We start from the raw sequence: 21,403 nt of genomic DNA on the forward strand, positions 1-21,403 counted from the left end.
TCCTTCACAGAAATAAATGAGATTTGATTTCCTGTTCACTGAGTCAATGAATTTTTTCGGATCCACATTATTTATACATTTTATTTGGCGCTACGGGACTCAAAATCATCACAAGAAGGGGAATCAATGAAGTAAGTTACTCTTATCTGATAATGAAAGTCTGTTTGGTATCGATAAATTACCGAAAAATAAAATGATTTTGCAACGAAATTGCATTTTTCGTGCAACTTTGTTGCATTTTTCGTCATTTATCGAGAAAAAATATTAAATAACGAAAAAAAGGGTAACGACCGACAATGATGATTCATATTTTTCGGATAAACGGTTGTTACCCTTTTCACCCAAAAAATAAAAAATATTAAAAAAATAAATTTTTTGACCTCTTTGACGTGCCTCACGTACAACCCGTTCAAACAAGCACGAAATTTGAGGTCAATTTCTGTCACTACAAACAACCGATTGTTCATTCATTCAGAGAAAATCAATTTTTTCGCATTCAAAATCTGTGAACAATCGAAAAGGGTCAAGCAGGTCATGCCGAGCATCACGACGACGACAACACTAAAAATGTTTATTTTGACACAAATTTACGATAAAATAGAAAAAACACATGTTAGCTGCAAAAATAACTGTTCCTCGACCACTAATGATCTCTTTGCATGTCGAAATCTCGAAAAAAAAAATCTTGATGAAAGTGAAGAAGAATCGTTTTTCGAATCAAGATCAAGAAGTAACCCGATTTCGCTTTCTTTCGTGTGTAGATGTGAATTTATCTCTAAGCTCATAAATATTTATGTGGCTTGATAAAGTTGTACGCAGCGCAACGCCACGTTCTTTATGGTCCATAAATTTAAAAGGGAAATTAAACGCATTAATATTTCTCTCCAAAAAGTGTAGAATTAATTCAAACAACTTTCGTAAGCCACACACACAAAAAAAAATAACATATTAACACACTTTTCGAGTTGTCACTCGAGTTGCGATATAGAAAAAAGACTAAAGTGATAACATGTTGTAGAGTGAGACCACCTACTTCTTTTTCTTGAATGAAATTAACTTTTGTGGTATATGTTGTAAGAGATTTTATTTGAGAAATGGAACGAAAAATGTAACGAATAATTTTTATTTTTAGGAAAAAAATCCTTTGAATTAATTTTCACTTGATTTTAATTTAGTTTGATTTAATTTTAATTAAATTATTAAGTTAATTTAATAATTATTTTAATTAATTAAATTTTATTAAATCTTATGTTAATTATTTTTATTTAAATTATTTTTGATTTTTTTTTATTATTTTATTTAAAATATTAATTAAGTTTATTTAATATAAATTTTATTAAATTTTATTTAATTTAAAAAATTTAAAATTTAATTTTTCTTTAATTTTTTTTTTTAAATTTTTTCTAAAATTATTTTTTTTTTAATTATATTTTTTTATATTATTATTTGAAATCACAAAATTGAATTCTTATTTTCACAGTCAAGTAATTAAAAAAAAATTAATATGATTTTACTTTAAGCTTATTTTAAATCATTTTATAAATTTCTTTATTTTTATTTAAATTAATTAATTTTTAACTTTTAATTAAATTAAATAAAAATAAAGAAATTTATTAAAATTATTAGAAAATTTTAAAAATTTAATTTAATTTTTAATTTAATAAAAAAAATTTATTTTTATTTTATTTTATTTTTTATTTATTTTTTTTAGAAATATAAAAATTATTTTAAAAATCGAAAATTTCTATTTTTGATTTTTTTTTATAATTTTCAAAAATTAAAAAAAAAAATTATTTTTTTTAAAATTTTTTAATAATTCTTTTATTTTTAAAAAAATAATATTTTTCATAAAAATAAATAAAAATGTAATTTTCATAAAAATTGTAATTTTTTTTTTGTTATAATGACAAACATATTACATATTAATTAATTCCAAATAATTTCTTTGTTCAAAAATAGAAACGCAATTTGAATTATTTAATATTATTAATTGACAGTAACCAACAATAATTATTTTTATCATTTTCTCTTCATCGCGATGATGAATAATGTCAATAACGTATGTCGCTCATTTTGGATGAACTTTTTTTTTGATTGATTGTCAAGTAATCTTCCATTACCAATGAATTTCAGTTGTTTTTCGTCCTCCGTTCGGTAAACAACAAAAAAATGCTCATAACTCGAGCTTTGAAAATTCATTCCAACTTTATGCGATTTTCATGTCTTCTTCCTCTGAGCATAAAAAGTTCCAAAAGCAATTCAAAATCATCAAAAATCAACCTGAAATTTGAATTTTCCTGCATCAATTCCGTGCTTGTACTACTAATTATCGTCATTTACGACTCGTTTCATGTAACAATAAATTTGCGGAAAATTAACCCCATCGAACGACCAATTCTCACACTGATTCTGCACACATACAGTCAATATGCCGGCATGAGTGTGCTGACTTTCATCGTGGCATTACGGGTCATCAAACAGACATCCATCAAGCAATTCCTCGAAATATTGATAAAATTCGACGAAGAGTTTCGCAAAATTACCACGAAGACGGAGATTGATGTGACAATTTGGATGCGAAATTGCGCGTTGAGCATTTTTTTGGGGTTTTGGTTCATGGGATGGACCGAATGGAGTAATTGTTTGATGTTTGTCAACGACGTGACGCCTCTCAATAACATCCATTTGTGTCTCTTAATGTGCTACATTCCGCTATTTGTGATTTTTCTTGCGGAAATTCAGTATTTGGGATACTTGTTTCTGGTTAAACGGAGATATGAACTTATAAAAGAGGAAATTTCGGAATTAAAAATGAGCGGAGAGTATTATTGGAATGTACAGGACAATTGGAAATTTCAAAAATTGGTGAAACAGTATCAGTTGGTGAATGATGCAATGGGACTCATTAATTCGACGTTCAGTTTACAAAATTTGGCGGTGTTAATTTATCAGTTTATGACGTTGGTTTTGTTGGCATACAATTTTTGCATCAGTTTTACAAGGTAAGAAAAATTAATAATTTTTTTAATATTTAATGAAAACTTAATTACTTATTGTTTAAAAAATTTTTATTAATTATTTTTTTTTTAGATTTTTTTAAAATCCAATTTTAAAGTTTTTTTTAATTTTTAAAAAATTATTTTCAAATTAAAATTATAATTTTTTTAAATATTTTTAGGTAAATATAATTATAATACCTAATAATTTTATTAACTTTTAATTTTATAAAATTTTTTTTTCGATTTTTTTAAATTTGAATTTAATTTATTGAATTAAATTTTTTATTAAAATTGAAATAATTCAATAAAATATGTAAAAAAAATTAATAAAAATTAATTAAAAAATATAAAAAAATAAAATATAATTTTTTAAATATACCTATTCAATAAAAATCGAATTTTAATGCTAAATAAGAAATTTTTAAAAATTTTTTTTTTTTTTTTTTTAAATTTTATTTTTAATTAATTTAATTTAATTTTAATTAAAAAAATATTAATTTTATTTATAAATTTCTTTTAAATAAATTAATTAAATTATTTTTTTAATTTAAATTAAATTAATTAAAATTTTAAATATTAAACAAAATATTTTAATAATTTTTTTTTTATTTTTAGACCATCAATAGCTTTCGTGAAAATAATTGGCAACATATTATGGAGCTTCATTTTCCTACTTTTCATCGCCGTGAAATGTTACGTGAATGAAATTACTTTTAACGAATCACATCTGGGCGATTCCTTAACACGCTTATTTTTCGTTGAAAATGAAAAATTACAAATTCAAGCGAAATCGTTCTACTTATCGATTTGCTATGAAAAATACTCGCATTGGCCTCTTGCATTATTCCAACTTAATAGAAAATTGTTATTTTCTGTAAGTAAATTTTTAAAATTTATTTTATTTAAAAAAAAATATTTTAAAAATATTTTTTTCAGGCACTTGTGGCAATCGCATCGTACATTGTGGTTTTGGTCCAATTTGATCTCTCGCAAAACGAAGAATTATCATAAAACGTCGCGTCGCATCCATCAAAGGAGAAACTTTAACCTTTGTGCCAGATTTTGTTGACACACAGAATGACGACAGTGAGTTGCAAAAGCAAACAATATTTCACACACACGAAAAAAATTATTAAGCATGAATATGAGGCTAATTGAATATTTCCCTGTATGGCGTCTAACGAAAAAAAAATTATAATAAGTACGACGTGAATTTTAAATACAGCAAAAAAAAAAAGAAAAGCGAGTCAAATTTTTTTTATCTTTCCGATATGGTTGAAAGAACGTGTTGCGCTTATGGCATGTTTAAAGTAAATAAATAAATGAGCATTATTTGCGCTGTACGTGTCTCATAACTTTTATTTACATTTTTTTTTATTCATAATTATATGTTGCGTTCTAAGCATTTGTCCTATAAGCACGACACATTTCTCCGCCCAAATCTGAACCCGGAACGAGAAAAAAAAAGCTATTTATGTAAAGGTTCGTGAGGTCAATTTGACGACGAAACGACGAGAAAATCAACAAAAAACCAGTTAATGCAGTTTAGTTGGTTTCTAATTTGATCGACTTTAATCTAGTTTTTCTTGTAAAATAAATGCAAATGAAATGACTCATCCCTGCGAACGTTTGCAAAGTGGTCAACCAAAAAAGTTTCTCCGATTCGATATAACGGTCATCATCAGCGTCATCAATAAAAAAAAAGAGTAAAAGTAAGTAATGTTCAACATTATTTATACGGAAAGTGCATTTTTATTAATTTTATATTTTTTTCTCCTCAACGATGTCACCTTATGTCGTATGGCAGTTAATTTATTTTAATTCAATTTATATTGTAACATGATAAGCAATAACTCATGTTTCTTTTCCTTCCACAGTTTTTACTTTTCTTCTTCTTGTTTTAATTCAATGACATTGTACCTGCCAATTTGCAAATGACATGGCAGGCACACACAATACTCAATTGTGATTTTGCGAGAAAAATATTTTTTAAAAATTTTTATGACAAGAAAAAAATTATTTCAAAAAAAATTTACAAAATTTGTATCGAAAATCTTAAATTTTATCATTTTTTTTATTAATTTGAATATTTTTAAATATTTTTAATAATGTTTTTAATTTTTATTCATAAATTTATTTATTTAAATTTATTCATTTAAACGACGAATTTATTTATTTAATTTATTTTAAGTTAATTTTTTAAATTAAGAATTTAATTTTTCTTCGTAAAGCAAAAAAAAAAATTAATTAATTAAATAAAAAAATATATCTAAATTTTTAATTTAAAAAATCTAATTTTGACAAAAATCAAAAAATATCAAAATTAAACTTTTAAATTTAAACTAATAAAAATATAAATTTTCAAATTAATTTATTATTTATTTATATTTTTGTAAGTATTTATAAAGAAGAAATTAAATAATAAATTTTACAAGAATAAATAAAAAAAAAATATAGAATAAAATACAACAAAATATATTATTTTTATTAAGTTTATATTTTTTTAAATTTTTAATTCAGTTATCTATTTTTTAAATATTTATTCATAAATTTTTATTTTAAATATTTTTCTAATTTCAAAATATTATTATTATTTTTTTTTATTAAAAAAAAAACGAAAAATTATTTAAAAATTTAAATAAATTATATTATTTTTTTTAATATTTATGATTTTCAAATATTTTTTATTAAAATATATGAAAATAAAAATTAAAGAGATTTATTTATTTTTAATTATTTTTTTATGAAATTTATTTTTTTATTTTATTTTAAATAATTATAAAATTTATTTTTAATTGTTTTTATTTTTATTTTCAAATTTTTGATAAATCGAATATAATATTTTTTTTTATCGATTTTTTTAATTATTTTAATTTTTTTGATTTTTCAAATATTTCCTTTTTTTTTTTATTTAAAAATAAATTTTTAAAAAATTATCATTTAAATTAAAATTCATTAAATTAAAATTAAAAATTTTTTTTTTTTTTTTATAATTTTATAAAATTGTACAATTTTCTCACAAAATAACATTTAAAAATTATTGAATGGACTCATAAATAAGAAGATATTTCATTGAATGCGATGACGATCGCCATGGACATGCAATTTGTTTATCGTTTTCCTTCCACATTTCCAATATAATTATGTTTGTTTATTTATTTACACAAACCAAGTCGTAAATTAGTAACTTTTTTTTTGTGTTCGTTTATTTATAATAAACATGTAAAATAAATGATAAACCGTTTGGATTGTGGCAACAATGTTGCGACGCGTTGTCATGTGAAATGTAAAAGTATAAGATTTACCGAACGCGATTATCCCTCGTGCTTATCTCTTGCTCATGATTTATGTTGAGCATAATTGTTGTTAGTGTCAATTAATACGACTTTTCACTGTCACTGTTACATCCTTCTTCCCGTGTCAGCAGCCCGATAGCTCGAGTGACACTAAAACAAACTTTCACTTGCCGGAGAGTCCGTGTGTGTAAATATTACCGTGTCATTAACTGTAATTGCTTCTCGACCCTTTTCGTGTCACACAAATCAACAAGTTTCGCTTGCGGTTCAGTTTTCCGTGGACCGTTGTCGGGTTTTCGGTCGAAAAATGTTGCTCGAGCATGTGCATTCGTTCGCATCGCATCAAGATAAAAAGGTTCAATTATTCACAAAGACAAAACGGAGCAAAAATACGAAAACAAGTGACAACGACTTCATCAATGAACAGGATACGTTTCATCGAGCTGTTGGACCTGGTGAGAAATTTTGCACATTTTAACCTAAAATTACAAAAAAAAATTTTTTTTTTTAGTTTTTTTCGCCATTCAACTTTTCGCAATATTTCCCGTAAAAGGAGTGCTGAATGCTGACATTGAAAAATTGCATTTTAAACCCATATCGCTGCAAACAATCGCCTGTGTCTTACTAATTGTCTTCAATCTCATCGAATTTGGCTTACTTTTGTACACGGTGCCACTCACAGGCATCCAATCCGTCGCTTATGTGATTTTTTACTCAATTTCCATTGGAGCCGCTTTCAAGTTTATTCGTCTTGCACAGCGATGGAAAGATTTTGTGCGTTTCATAGCGAAACACGAGGTCCCCTTCACCCGTTTGCCTTATAAAAAAGTCGCAAATTGCCTAAATTTGAGACTTCGCATTCGTCTCATCACTTTCGCGATTCTCTTTTTGTCCGGAATCGAACACGGATTGATGCTCGTGAGTAATTACTTCATGATTGGCATGAAAGCGGACAAGTGTAACATGACAATTACGGATTTTGGCGAGCATTGGGTCAGGGAATCTCGAAGTAATTGGTTGCTGATTTGGGATTACACGATTTTTCAGATCCCCCTGTTTGAATATGCGAACTATGCGATCACTTATTGCTGGAATTTCGTCGATATCATGGTGATGATAATGTCGATCATGATTGCTTATCGATTTGATCAGATCTATGAGAGAGTTGAAGGTACGAAGGGCAGAGGGATGGTAGCTTTTGTGTATCCGCAGAACTTTTGGAAGGAAATTCGCACACATTACGTCGATGTGCTGCGGATGTTGCAGAAAGTTAATGAAGAAATTTCGATTTTTGTCGTGCTTTCGTTTGGGAATGGGATTTATTTTATTTGTTTGCAGTTTTATAATTCATTTTTGTGAGTAAATTTTCAGAAATTTTTTGGATAATTTTTAATTTTAATTTTTTTCAGTGATCGTCCTCATTTAGCTGCCAGCATTTACTTTTGGTTCTCAATCGCTTTTCTATTTCTTCGAGTAGTTTCAGCTGTACTTTGCGCTTCAATGATCCACAGATCGTCATTGCGGCTGCTGAAAATAATGAAATTGATACCCAAGAGAGAATGGGATGTTGAGGTAAGTTTTAATAATTTTTTTTATTTTTTTTAAAATTAGATTTTCTAATCCCAGATAAGAATAATTTTTATTTATTTAGGTATTTTATTTATTTTTTTTTTAATTTTTCGTTTTCATAATTTGTAAATGTTAATTTAAATTAAATTTAATGTTATTAATAATTTAAAATAAATTTTACAAAAAATTAAAAAAAAATATATATTCAGTATTTTTCAAATTTTGTAAAATTTAAAAAAATGTTATGAAATTACTTTTAATTATTGCTGATTATTATCTTTTTTTTTTGTTTAAAAAAAATGAGAAAAAATTTAAAAAATAATTTTTAATAAAATTAAAATAAGTTTTAATTTTTTTAAAATTATTTAAATGCAAAATTAAATAAAATAAAATAAAATAAAAATTTCTGTTTTAAAAAAAATAATTAATTAAAAAAACAATCAATTTAAAAATTAAAAATAATTTTAAAAAAATTTAATAAATAAAAAAAAATTAAATAAAATTTAACAATTTCAAACATAAAAAATTTTTTAATTATATCGGACAATATTAAAAATTATAAAAATACTAAAATTAATAAAGATTAATATTGATAAATTTTATATTTAATAAAAAATTAAATTAAAAAAAATTTAAAACTTAAAATAATTTTTTTTTTAATTTATTTTCTTTCAAATGCATTCGACTTAATTATTTATTTAAAAAAAAAATATTTAATTTTAATAAATTTAAAACGAATTTTTATAAATTTTAAGGTTCAACGCCTTTACGACATCATGAAGACAGAATACATCGGATTGAGCGGAAAACGTTATTTTATTGTATCAAGAAAAGCGATGCTTGTTGTAAGTAATTTTTTTTATTTTTGAAAAAATAATAAAAAAAATATAAAATTTTAAAATTATAATTTTTTTTTTTAGATGGCAAGTTACATTTTCACCTACGAACTCTACTTCATGGAAGACAAAGAATGGGAAGACGAGCAATTTGTCGCAAAATATTGCCCATAAACTCCTGACCTCCATCTAATCTTCAAAAACGAAAACAATCCGAAACCAGTTGAACGGCACACTCGCATCGCGTCAATGACTCACAAAGTCAACTATCACTTTTAATATTGTTCGTCGTTGTCGTTCGCTACGCATTTTGATTCACGATTACGGTAATTATAGGTGTCGGTCAACAGGTAAAAATAATAATAATTATCATCAAACACGTAGGATGATTAAATTTCTTCGTCTTCTTCGTTTTTCTTTTAATATTTTGTAGTCACAATGTTTGTCTAAGACGCAAGTCGAACACGTATAATTAGCAATTAGATTTCTATTTTCTCGTAAATTTGTTTTTTATTTTTCGCAAAGTCATGTTTTTTCGACGCAAGTACATAATTTGCAAAATTAAAGAATAAGGCCAGCAACGAAAAAAAGAGCTTTTTGCGAGAAATAATGAAACTCGCTGAATTTATCTCGGCGCGGCGGCACACAGACACGATATAGACCTATTTTTACCAACACTCACATGTAAACGAAAAACCTGTTCTTGTAAATAAACATACAATATTAATAAAAATTATAACTGCAGTTTTTATGTCTGTCCATGCTCGCTGCTCAACATGTAGGTACTTGCTTACTTGCCAGAATCGGAGATATTTGAGACGTCAACGCAATGCAACGCGATAAAAACAATAATACGAGAGAAAAAAGAGACAAATATGAAAGTTAAAAACTTTTTTTGCGTGTTTTTGTGACATTTCCTACCACTTTCTTGTGAATTCTAAATTTTTGTGGCTCGAAACGGCAATCAACTGTCAATCAACTCTTGATACGGGTAACTGTACAATTTTTTTGTTCGAGAATTTCGCATTGAAAACGCCCCGAAAAAAATGGTTTTGTCCCATTTTCGTTCACATCGAACGGAATTGACCGTCGAACACATGAAATTTCTAACGAAACTGTGTCAAGAATATTTACATCGTGTATCCATTAACCTTTACACTGCTTACGAAGAAGTTGGACAACGCAAGAAGAGAAACACAAAAGAACACCAGTTAATTCATAAATTTCGGAGATTTAGCTCTGACTGAATAAGCATGCCTTCGGGCTGGAGAGCTATAAATACACATTTGACCAAGAAACGAAAATAAAAAAAAATTTCATGTTCTTCACTTGTTGCTCGTTCGTTTTTGAGATATTTTTTGCATTTAATTTAATTTACATCTGAAATGCATTCCTCTTTCTTTCGTTGTTTTATTTTCTGTGTTCCAAAAATATCTTCGTGGGAAATAGTTTTAGGCTATGATAAAAGAGTGTTGTCCTGTAAAATTTTGTAAAACCGGTTTAAAATATCCTTTTAAATATTTTTTGAGGAAAAAATTGACTTTTTTGTAAAATTTTAAAAACATTTTTCAGAATTTTTAAATTTTTTTTTTCTTAAATTATTTTTTTTTTAATTTTTAAAATTTATTTTTTATTTAATTCTAAAAAAATATTAAAGATTTTTTTTATTTTTTTCTTAAATAAAATATTTTTTTATTTAATTTAAAAGTTTTTAATAAATTTTTATTTTTCAAACAAAAATATGTTTAAGAAACTTAAAAATAAATTAAAAGGAAAATATTTAAATAAAAATATTTTTAAATTTTTTTCAAAATAAAAATTTAAAATTAATTAATTCTTTAATTAATAATTAATTGATTTTTCATTTTTCAAATTAAGGAATAAATTTTTTAATATCTACTTAAATTTTAATTATTTTTTAAGATTTTTTTAAATTTAATTTTTGAAATTATTTAATTTTTTTTAAATATTTAATTTTTTATATAAAATTATTTAAATAGGTAAATTTTAAAAATAAATATTTTATACTATATTTTAATATTAATTTTATATCAAATTTAATATTTTTTTTTTATTTTAAATTATTTATTTAAATTATTTAATATATTAATTATTTTGTAAATTAATTATTTAATTAAATTAATGAAAAACAATTTTTTAATGTCTCAAATTTTTTCTAAGAGCGAAATTTTAATCTTTTTGTACGAAAAAAATTAAACTTTATTTATATTTATTTAGAATTTTTTAGCAACCGGTATTAAAGAACCCATCAAAGTTACTCTAACATCATCATAATATCATCATCATAAAAGTACAGTTTAACATTTTTTTTTTGCAACAGCAACAAAAACAAAAAAAATGATATAATTTTTACCTTCTTTTCTGATTATCGCTACTTTCAAATATAGTAATCCATGAAAGGTCCAAAAAATAATTTTTTCCTCTGCGACTTTTTGATTCACTGATTTTTCACAATTATCTAATTATTCATGTATAATTTTTTTCGTGGTTTCTCTTTTTTTTTTCTTCTCTAATTTTTTTTTTAATTTTATTTTTGCTTTACTTTTTATTATAATTTATTTCTTGTTTTTTTTTTTTTTATTTCAGATCAAATCAATCAATCAAAGAATAAAATGAATGCAGATACTCGATTACACAAGATCTATTATTATTTATAAAATTTTTATCGATGCATCAATAAATGGCAAGACAACTTGTTGAATCTCGTTGAGCAATCATAATATATGGGTTTAGTCACACTCCAGTTGTCTTGTTTTTTTTATTTAATATTTTTCTTCATTCGCCGGTAAGTAGCTAATTTTATCACACTCAATAATAATTGGCAATTGTATAACTTGATGCGTTCACTTTTTTTTGTCACTTTCAGTTTATTTAATTCACTTCACTGATTAAATTTAAAAAAAATCGGACGAAGGTTTTTCTTGTTGTTTTAATCAAATCTTAAATTTTTAATCAAAAACACACCTTGATTAGTCACCCATAACACTAAAACGTTCTATTTCTGATTTGACACACTTTCAGGAGAGAAAAAAATTGTTTTTTAATATTTATTTACTTTTCATGTTGCTTTTTTTAAAAACACTTGTGGCATCATATTTTATAATAATAATCGCTTCAAAGCATGCGAATGTGTGCCAATTACTTTTATTTCATTTGCAATGCTTTTTTTGGAGTTGCTCGTTTATTTACACATTTTCGAAATTAAATTCATAAATTTACACATGCGTTGTTTTGATTCAATAATTTTTAGTTATTTTTTTTATTCAATTGAATTTTTTTTAATATTTATGTTGAAATGTAAATAATTTATTTATTTATTTTTTTTTTTATTTAAAAAAATTTTTTTTTTTATTTTTTTAAAATATGTTAAAATGTAATTAATTGCACTATTTATTTATTTTTATTATTTATTTATTTAAATAATTAAAAAATTGTTTAAAAAAATATTTTTTTATATTTTTGATCGAAAGATAATAAAAATAAATTGCGTAGACCCGCTTTTTTCTCAAAAAAATATAAAAATTGACTCTTTCTCTGCGCAGCTTAAAGTTACTACTGAAACACTTGTACAATGAAAATAAATATTAAACGTTTTACAAACCAGCAAAAATATCTGTGGCTGTACAGCACATGTGTAGTTGTTGTTGTTATTAATATTGCTTGTGGAACTTTTTACATATCTGGTTTTATTTTTGTTGTTTGTAGTATTTTTTTCCAGCATGTAGGTTCGTATGCAGCAAGACGAGAAAGAGATTGTACTTTAAGAAGAAGTTGAATTCGCTTCAAGTCGAAAGTTCCTCACTTCTACGTTCGTAAAATCGCTCGTTCGTTGCTTGAAACATGGACCGACTTGGATTTTGTGAATGGAATGAAGCTTAGCGTTGAAGCAATATTCAGACTTTTACCGTATTTCGTGCACAAAACGTATTGAATTTGTATGGATTGAGGTAATGTTACCAGATGTCACATGAGAAAACGAGCTCTTAAGCCGCATTTCGAGCCCTATTCCGCGAAATGTGTCAAGAATCTTATCTAATTGCTTAATTTATGCATTTTTGTGGGCAACATTGTTGCAGTCTTTCGATTCCCTTTCCCAATAAATATTAATTTTTGTAATGCCTGCGCATAAAGTTGAAGTTCACATTTTATCGCGTTGCGTTGAAAAGTCTCAACATCGCATTTTAATTGCCATCAAGTGCGTCGTTCATCGTCAGAGAACAGCTCACAGGCATAATTATTACGTTGCGAAGCCATCATCTATTTATTTTTATTAATAAATCTATTAAAATAATAATAGAGTGAATAGATATGAGAAGCGAGACGACGACGACGACGAAAGAAATGCTCGAAGAAAAGAGAAAAATGTGGATGAAAAATGTTATTGCAGCTCTCATGTGAAGTGAAGTACTATCTGCGGTGCAATTGAAAGCCAAGAGCAGCATTCTACGGTAATAATAATAAAAGGTGAAAATGTGTGTAAGGCTGTTTCAAATTTTTTAAAATAATTTTTTCTAATTTTTTAAAAATTAAATAAAATTAAATCATTTTAAAAATTTGTAAAAAAATTACTAAAATGCGATTTAAAAAAAATTATAAAATTTTTTTTTTTTTTTAATTAATTAATTATTTAATTTAATTTAATTTAACTTAATTCAATTTTAATATATATTTAAATAATTTATTTTTTTAAGTTTTTAATTAATTGAAAATTATTAAAAATTAAAATTTTAAAATAATTTTTTAATTTTTATTATTAAATAAAATTTTAGCAACGAAATTTTTTATAAAAAAAAATTAATAAGTTTTAATTTTAATAAATTTTTCATTAAATATTAAACTTTTTAATTTATTAAACACATATTTTTTTTAATTTTATATATTTTTTTTAATAAATTTTTAAATGAATTTTTTTTAAAGTGAAGATTTAAATTTTTCAAAATTTTTATTTTATACCTACATTTGTAATTGACATTTTTAAATTTTTAATATGATTTTATTTTTTTTTGTAAGATCTATTTAAAATTGAAGAAATTATTTAAATTATTTTTGAACTTTAAAATTTAATTTTTTAAAAAATTAAGGAAACTCACTGGATTAATTCAAAAATCAATCATTTTGTGTTTTTTTTTTTATTTTTTTTTAAATAGGGCATTGAACAAAAATCTTCATTTTCATTTGAAATGACCTAAAAAGGTTTGTTGTTGTTGCAAATTGCCATCGTCAACGGACTTGTCTCTCGCTCAAATTCAATAAATTCCTTACTTTATTGAAACTTCATGACAATGACTTTATGCATTTGTTGTGTGAAAGAAAGCAAGAATTGCGCATTTATCAATTTAATTTATTGAATTTTGCCCTTTTTTTCTCTCTCGCTCGCAACGCAACTTTCTTCGTGACCTCACCACAAGCATAGACAATGAGCGTCGTTTTCAGGCAATAATTAATATAAATTATTTCTATTGTCGAATTCTTCGTTTTTTCTATTTTTGTTTTTAAGTCCATCATCATCGTCGTTGCTCGTGCTCATCAATTTACCTAAAACAATCATTAGATGTTAATATTATTCATTAAATGCAGAGATAAATAGAGGAAAAAAAAGGTTAAACATGTATTTTGTGAAATGAAAACGACTTTTTAAGCGTTTAGTGAATTGTGTTGTTATTATTATTTAATTAAAAGCATCAAAGTGTTCCATCATCGTCATTATCGTCGTCTATTGTTTCATGTTAAGGCCGTTTAATGTGAGATTTATAACAAAAACAAAATTAAAAAAGTTATCAAAAGATTTTCATGTAATTATAATTAATTAAATATTTAAAATTTAATTAAATAAAAAAATGTAAATTAAAAAATTTCAAATTTACGTAGAAATTTAAAAGATCATATTATTTTTTCATAACTTTTTTTTTTTTGAAATTTAAAATTTTACCTTCAAAACATTAAAAAAAAATAGAAATTTAATTTAAAAAAATAAACATAAAAAATTAATTTAAATAAAATAAAATTTAATTAATAAAAATTATAAATTTTTAAGATTTTTTTCAACTCAAGGATTTAATTAAAATTTAATTTTTCAATTTAAATTAATTGTTTTAGGATGTAATTTGAATTTCAATAAATTAAACAATATTAGTTAAGAAATTTATTTAATAAATAAAAATTAATTCATTAGATCGTTATTCAAAAATATTTTTTAAAAATTTAAAAAAAAATTAATAATATTTAGATGACTTGCTTTAAAAAAAAAATTAATGTAATTTAATTAATAAATTCAAAAAATTAAAAAAAATTAAAATTTGATTAATTAATATTTTCGATTTAAAAAAAAATTTGAAAAAAACAGTTTAATTATTTTTTTAAAAAAATTATAATTTAAATTAAAAATAATAATTAAAAAAAAAACAATTTAAATATTTTTTTTGTACCTAAAATATTTATTTTAAAATAGTTTTCCAAAAAATTAAAACTGTGTAAAATTAATTCATTTTATTAATTTATATTTCATTTCAAATTTTAGCATTTAGAAAAATTTATTCAACTTTCTCTAAATTTTTTTTCAAATTTAAAAAAAAATATTTTTTTATATGAAAATTTTTAAAAATTTCAAAATTTAATTTAATTATTTTTGAAGAAATTTAAAAAAAAAACTTACCTGAAAATATTTAAAAAATTAACCAAAAATTTAAATCTTTACTCTTTCTTTAATCATCAAAGAAATTTTTTTTATTTTTCGTAATATAGTAATCATGAGAATAACATATAAACTTCTTAATCTAACGGTTATCAGAAAACTTAAATTTTCTTTTCTTGTACAAAAAAAAAAAAATGGTTAAAGTAATGAAAAAATAGAATACTTTTACAACTAAATTCATGTCGAACAAAGACTTATCAATACTTGGGCATTTGCGAATAACGCGGCGGTGTATTCCACACAGCACTCGAATTACGTTTCAACTTTTTCGGTTCAATATCCGGGAAAATTTCCTTCAAATCTGGCGTCATCGGTTGAACGGAGAAAAATTTGTCGACAAGTCGCAAACTGACGTACGTTTGGTTTCTCGTTGTGTGTCGTCGATTTGCTGATTTGCTCCAAATTGGGGGCGGAAGGCGATTTTTGTGCATTTTTCCCTCATCGTCTGTGGAATCATCTGTATCGAGTGCCTCAAAATCGTGCTTTACTTTAGTTTTAGCCGACGCAGCTGCATGTTGCTTCTCCAAAACGCGTCGTTGCAAACTTTCATTGTGTTTGTTCTTTGCCGCTTCGAGAGCTTCTTTTTCCATGAGTTCACGTCGTTTTTGATCCAACATTTTTTGGTTGCGTAAATGTTCTTCGAGTTTCTTCTGCGACATCAATTCTCGTTTGCGCGCTTCTTTTTCTTCAAGCAATTTGCGATGTTTTTCCTCCTTTTCCTTTTGTAATTGTTGCGCGCGTTCACGTCGCTCCTTCTCGAGTTGTTCGCGTTGCTGCTGAACGAGACGTTGTTTCTCTTCGCGCGCTTTTTTCTTCGCTTCGATGGCATTTGCGGTGCGTCTGAGGTCTTCAACGCTGGGATCGCGACTGCTAGTTGTCGAATTCGAGGATGTCGATGGCTTGGAAACGACTTTTTTGTGAGCTAATGGCGCAGAAATCGACGAAGCGAGACCCGCATGAGCTGAAGCCGGCTTGAAAGACGGAATTCGAGGCAAACTCATGGGAGTTGTTAACTTCATGCCACTCGGAGTCATGATTTGACGCGTTTTTTGCTTCATCATCATCGGCGACATGAAATTATTCGCTGCAAGTTTCTCAAATGCTTGAACTTTTTCTTTTAAGGGACTCGCGATGTTTGGATTAAAAATCTCGTGTTTCTTATTTTGCGCAATTTTCGGCTTTTCCGGCGATTTTGCAAGTAATTTTGCAATTAAATCATTTTCTTCGTCTGAACGATCTTCCGTCATGATGCTATCGTGAACAGTTGGCGTAGCTGGCGGAACATCAAAAGTCGCGTTAGATTCTTGGGGACTTTTAACGTCGAACGTTTCATTCCCTTTCGCGGTATCAAAAGTTGCGTTGTTGATCGTTACTGTCGAATTCATGATCTGAGGAGCTTCCAAAGAATTTTTTGTTGAAGTTGCTTCTTCGTACACGGAAGTTTCTGATCCGCCAGATGGGCGAGTTGATTTTGCAGGAGAAACTTTTTCGGTTTTTACAACGGCAGGTTCTTGAATTGGCATCGGAACTCCCTTCTTTTTCTTTGATTTTGTCTCTTTTTTTGTCTCGACGATGGATTCGTCGGTAGAAATGCGTTCTTGCTTGACGATACTTGTGTCAGCTGGAATTTCATTTTCTTCTTTTTGAGCAGCTTTACGGGTACGAGGTCTTCCGCGGGCTTTTGGAGGCGGCATTAATGGAGGAGGCATCAATGGCGGAGGCATTTTGTCGGTTTCATCTTCAGATAGAATTACAACTGTCTCGACGGGTGTTTCAATAATTTCAACGGATTGAGTGTCAGTCAACTGTAAAAAAATTAAATTTAAATTAAATTTTTTTTTATTATTTTATTATTATTATTTTTTTTTTTTTGAAAATATTGATATTAAAAAAAAAACAAAAAAAAAAATTCAATTAAAAAAAATGAGAAAAAATATTTTTTTTTGCAATTTTTCATTGAAATATATGTTAGAATAATAATTTAAAAATTAAATAAAAAAATTATTAAAAATAAAAAATCCAAATTAATTAAAAAAAAATAAATAATTAATTAAAAATTAATTAAATTATAAATTTATGAAAAAAAAATTTTTTTTTTTGAATCCAAAGAAATTTTAAAAAAATTTTTTAAAACGATTTGATATGAAAAAAATTAATATTCTTCAAACAAAAAGTTAAAAAGTCAAACAAATTATTTTCTTATGAAAATTTTAAGAAAAAAAATATATTTTAATTTTTTAAATTTTAAAAGAAAGCAAAAAAAAAATTTGAGATTTGTGTAAAGTATTTTTTTTAATTTTTTACCTTTTTGCCGCTTTCAATTGTCACACTTTCATCAGTTTCGTTAACCAAAGAAGTCTTATTCGGTTCACGATTTTCTTTCCCGCCTTCGATAGTGATGCGTTCCTTCTTAATCTGCTTCTCAGGCGATGGTCTACGGATTTTTGTATGAAGCGAAGGCTCTTTCTACAATGAAATTTCAATGAAATAACCCGAAAAACCCTCAAAAATATCAAAAACTCACATAAGAAGTCGCATTTTTCGTCCTTGTACTACGAACCGGTCGTTGCGAAGTGTTTATTGTCGAATCAGCTTCAGTTTCTTCGGATTCGGGTTCTTCTTCTGGAATCGCTGCCTTTTGTCTTGCACGTTTTGCTTTAGCATTTGGCGTCTTTTCAACTTCTATGGCATCGAGAAAGTCTTGAATTTTCCGCTGGAAAGCCTGAAATTAAAATGTTTGTTGTTAGTTTTGTTGCGAAATTCCGATTTTTACGTTTTTACCTCAAATCCCGTCTTTAAATTCTCCTCCAACGTTGAGTAAATTTGGCAGGAATCGTTTAGTTGCTGTTGAAACTGCTCCATTTTCGGATTTTACGTGGAAATTACACAAAAATCATCAAAAATTAAGAAAAAAACACCGAGCTAAAAACCGTTGAAGATTTAAAACTTGCCTTTTTCGCTGATTCAATTTCCTGTGAAAAGCACCAGCGCCATCTGCGACACGAAAACAAGGAGGCTCGTGACCGAATTGCATAGGAAATCCAAGTGACTGAGTGAGACGATCGAAAGTGATACTGTTATATGCTGTCAGGTAAGTATACCAGTACTGGTATACTTACCTGACAGTTGTATAACAGTTCACTTTCAGCCGACTCACTCAGTCACTTGGATTTCGCATGCAATTCAGTCACGAGCCTCCTTGTTTTCGTGTCGCAGATGGCGCTCAAATCTTTAGGGGGATAACAATTTCATTCGTCTCATTTTCCATTCCGATCGCATTCATTTCCGAAAGTCCCCCAAAAAGTCGGAAAAATCCCTAAAAATCATTGAAATTCATCAAAATGAGCAAAGCAGCAGAAGTAACAAAGTTGATGTCACGCCTCCGGATCAACTATCAGTCACGTCATCGAAATTTGAAGCAAATTGACGGACCTGAAGGACGTATCAACAAGCTCCGAAAGACCGTAACGGGTCTCGTGAAGAACGAACGGATTGAATTGCATTACGCGAGAGCTGACGAGGCTCGTGGTTATGCTGAACGTTTAATTTCTGATGCCATCCGGTACGGGGAATGTCATCGTCCGACAATGGAGATGGCGGATTTTTGGCTGCAAGAGAAGCAATTGGTGCACAAATTGTTCAAAGTTTTGGTCCCGCGATACGAAACTTTTCCTCTTTCGTACACAAGAATGTGGAAGGCGCCTCGCGAATATCCCGGGCACTTTAGATTGAACGCCGTTTTGGAGTTACGAGGCAACCCGTTCCCCTCATTGGAACAACCAACGAGTAAAAGACGAAATTTATTGCATAATGTGCTTCTGGATGAGGCTCGAAAGCAAAATACGATGGAAAAACTCGAAAAAATCGAATTAAATCCCAAAAATTAGGATTTTAAGGTCTTTAGTGTAGGAAATTTGAATAAATTAGTCCGTTCGTCGGTGTATTTGGCTAATTTTTATTGTTTCACAGGTAAATTTTATGTACATTCCGGCGGTTTTTGATGCAAATTTCATACACGCGTTTCGCCGTATGCTAAATGGGCAAATTATAATGGAAAATTTTCGCCGTGCTGTCTTCAGATGCCGTCAAAACGATGTTTTTGTTGCGATCGTAGCACACGTCGTTGATGTTATCGGTATGTCCGAGCAAAGAAAACCGCAATTGTCCTGTTCGGGCATCCCAAACTTTGATGGCGCCATTTAAAGTACCTGCAAGTATCGCAAAATCTTTCGCCCAAACCATGCGAGTTATACCAACGGGATTGGGGTCTTCACATTCTGTTCGTGCAATTTGACGACTTGCATCCCAAATTGTCACTTTGCCATCCAAGGTTCCTGTCACAGCGATTTTCGAATCCAAATCGGGGCAATCGAGCAAAACTGTCTCAATTGCTCCCGCATGCGGATTTAACGAACCCACGGGCCCATTTGGACCAATTAACGTCGCTTTGCCATCTTCGCTGCCTGTCAGAACCATTTGGTTGTTTTTGTCGCACGAAACTGACGTTATAGTTCGTGTATGCCCGAGATTCTCGTTCGGCGGCATTTCAATGAGAGTCGTGCAAGACTTTAAATCCCACAATTTGAACATTCCATCGCCATATCCAGCGGCGAGTTTCTTTCCATCAGCTGATAAACTGGCAGTTTCGCATTTTTCGCCATTTCCTTGAAGAACTTTACAATCCCCCGATGGAATTCGCCAAACATAAATCTCTCCCGAATCTGAGCCAGCAAGTAAAACATGTCCTGCGGTGTGCCATTTCATCCAACACATGTCGCCCATCGAGAAAGACCAAACTTTCTTGTATTCTTTTGTCGTCTTGAACACTTGAATCTCGCCCGCGATATCAGCAGTCGCTACAAAAACCCCGTCGTGACTAAATTCCGCCGAAATCACAGAGTCATGATGATCCGTAACAGCAAAAACCACTTCGCCCGTTTCCGTATTCCAAATGTACGCTTTGTCGTCTTCGCTTCCTGTCACTGCGAGATTTTCCGTGGGATGAATGGCAGCGCAAAAGATCGGAGCTTCGTGCTTTTTGAATGTCAGTACGGAATCATCGCGTTCGGGTACGGCATTTTCGTCTTCAGGTACTTCGTCGAGCGTGGGAAGCATATCTTCGCCTTCATCGGATTCGTCGTCGCCAAGAGCTTCGCCCAAGTCGTCAATTACCTCGTCAGTCAAGTCTCCGATGTAAATCACTAAAAGAAAAAAAAAGTAATTTTTTAATGGAAAAAGTTCGAATAAAAACAGAAAATGTGGGATTTACTCTCATCGTGATCCAATAAATCATCCGTATGGGGCTCGTGTGGCGGCGTATCGTCACGCATTTTCGCTCTGTTACCTTGGAATCTTGAAAATTTGATGGATTTTAATGGAAAATGAAGAAAAATGCAAAACACGATGTGTTTTATTGACTTTTTTATACGAGTACGATGACAAGATGATTTAAAACTGAATCAAGGACATGAATTTTGGGAGAAATTTTCGATAACTGAAGGTATGTGAACTTTTAATTTTTTTCAAACTTATTTTATAATTTTTATTTTTATTAAGTAAAAAGTTCAATGCAATTATAAAAAATTTTTGATTTCTATCTATCAGATTTTTGAGAAATTTTTAATTTTCTTACATGCTTTACTAATAATTAAAATCTTTTGTGCAAATTTAAAATACTTTTTTTTTTATATTACAATTTTCTTTTTTTATTATTAAATTTTTATTGATTTTTTCCAAAAATTTTATGACAAGCATCGACAAGCCACAGACGACAGAAGAAAATCCAATTAAGAAAGACATAATAATGAACGAATTTGATTGTCGTTGAGATTATAAGATCCCCTAAGCAGCAGTTTCTATTTTATGGAACAACGTAGATACCTAAACATGGGATCAAGTAACTGAAGGAATGGAAAATTTATGGAACGCATTGAAAAGTCTTTAAGAAAACGACGTTACGCCCTTAACATCCCAAAAAATGAATGACCAGAT

At 27.6% G+C, this 21,403-nt stretch overlaps 4 protein-coding genes across 4 annotated transcripts; 2 read left to right on the forward strand and 2 right to left on the reverse strand.

Annotated features, from left to right (window-relative positions):
- The first annotated feature begins 6,602 nt into the window (after positions 1-6,602).
- LOC134827899 (gustatory receptor for sugar taste 64b-like) lies at positions 6,603-8,874 on the forward strand. The gene is made up of 5 exons (XM_063840775.1): positions 6,603-6,750; positions 6,807-7,650; positions 7,705-7,867; positions 8,620-8,709; positions 8,785-8,874. The coding sequence occupies exons 1-5, from the start codon at positions 6,603-6,605 to the stop codon at positions 8,872-8,874; spliced, it is 1,335 nt and encodes a 444-aa protein (XP_063696845.1).
- Positions 8,875-15,433: 6,559 nt separating this feature from the next.
- Positions 15,434-18,317, reverse strand: LOC134836947 (transcription initiation factor TFIID subunit 3-like). Its single transcript, XM_063852235.1, has 4 exons — positions 18,194-18,317; positions 17,937-18,134; positions 17,717-17,878; positions 15,434-17,217 (listed from the first exon to the last, which is right to left on the reverse strand). Exons 1-4 carry the CDS (start codon positions 18,272-18,274, stop codon positions 15,610-15,612), a joined length of 2,049 nt encoding a protein of 682 aa, XP_063708305.1. The 5' UTR covers positions 18,275-18,317; the 3' UTR covers positions 15,434-15,609.
- A 344-nt stretch (positions 18,318-18,661) lies between these two features.
- On the forward strand, positions 18,662-19,355 carry LOC134832806 (large ribosomal subunit protein bL17m). The gene has a single exon (XM_063846978.1). The coding sequence runs from the start codon at positions 18,754-18,756 to the stop codon at positions 19,297-19,299; it is 546 nt and encodes a 181-aa protein (XP_063703048.1). The 5' UTR covers positions 18,662-18,753; the 3' UTR covers positions 19,300-19,355.
- On the reverse strand, positions 19,344-20,837 carry LOC134832797 (angio-associated migratory cell protein). Its single transcript, XM_063846967.1, has 2 exons — positions 20,682-20,837; positions 19,344-20,613 (listed from the first exon to the last, which is right to left on the reverse strand). Exons 1-2 carry the CDS (start codon positions 20,740-20,742, stop codon positions 19,445-19,447), a joined length of 1,230 nt encoding a protein of 409 aa, XP_063703037.1. The 5' UTR covers positions 20,743-20,837; the 3' UTR covers positions 19,344-19,444.
- Between the last annotated feature and the right edge of the window lie 566 nt (positions 20,838-21,403).

The sequence above is a fragment of the Culicoides brevitarsis genome, chromosome 1 (genome assembly GCF_036172545.1).
Source record: "Culicoides brevitarsis isolate CSIRO-B50_1 chromosome 1, AGI_CSIRO_Cbre_v1, whole genome shotgun sequence".
In the NCBI taxonomy this organism is placed as follows: Eukaryota; Metazoa; Arthropoda; class Insecta; order Diptera; family Ceratopogonidae; genus Culicoides; species Culicoides brevitarsis.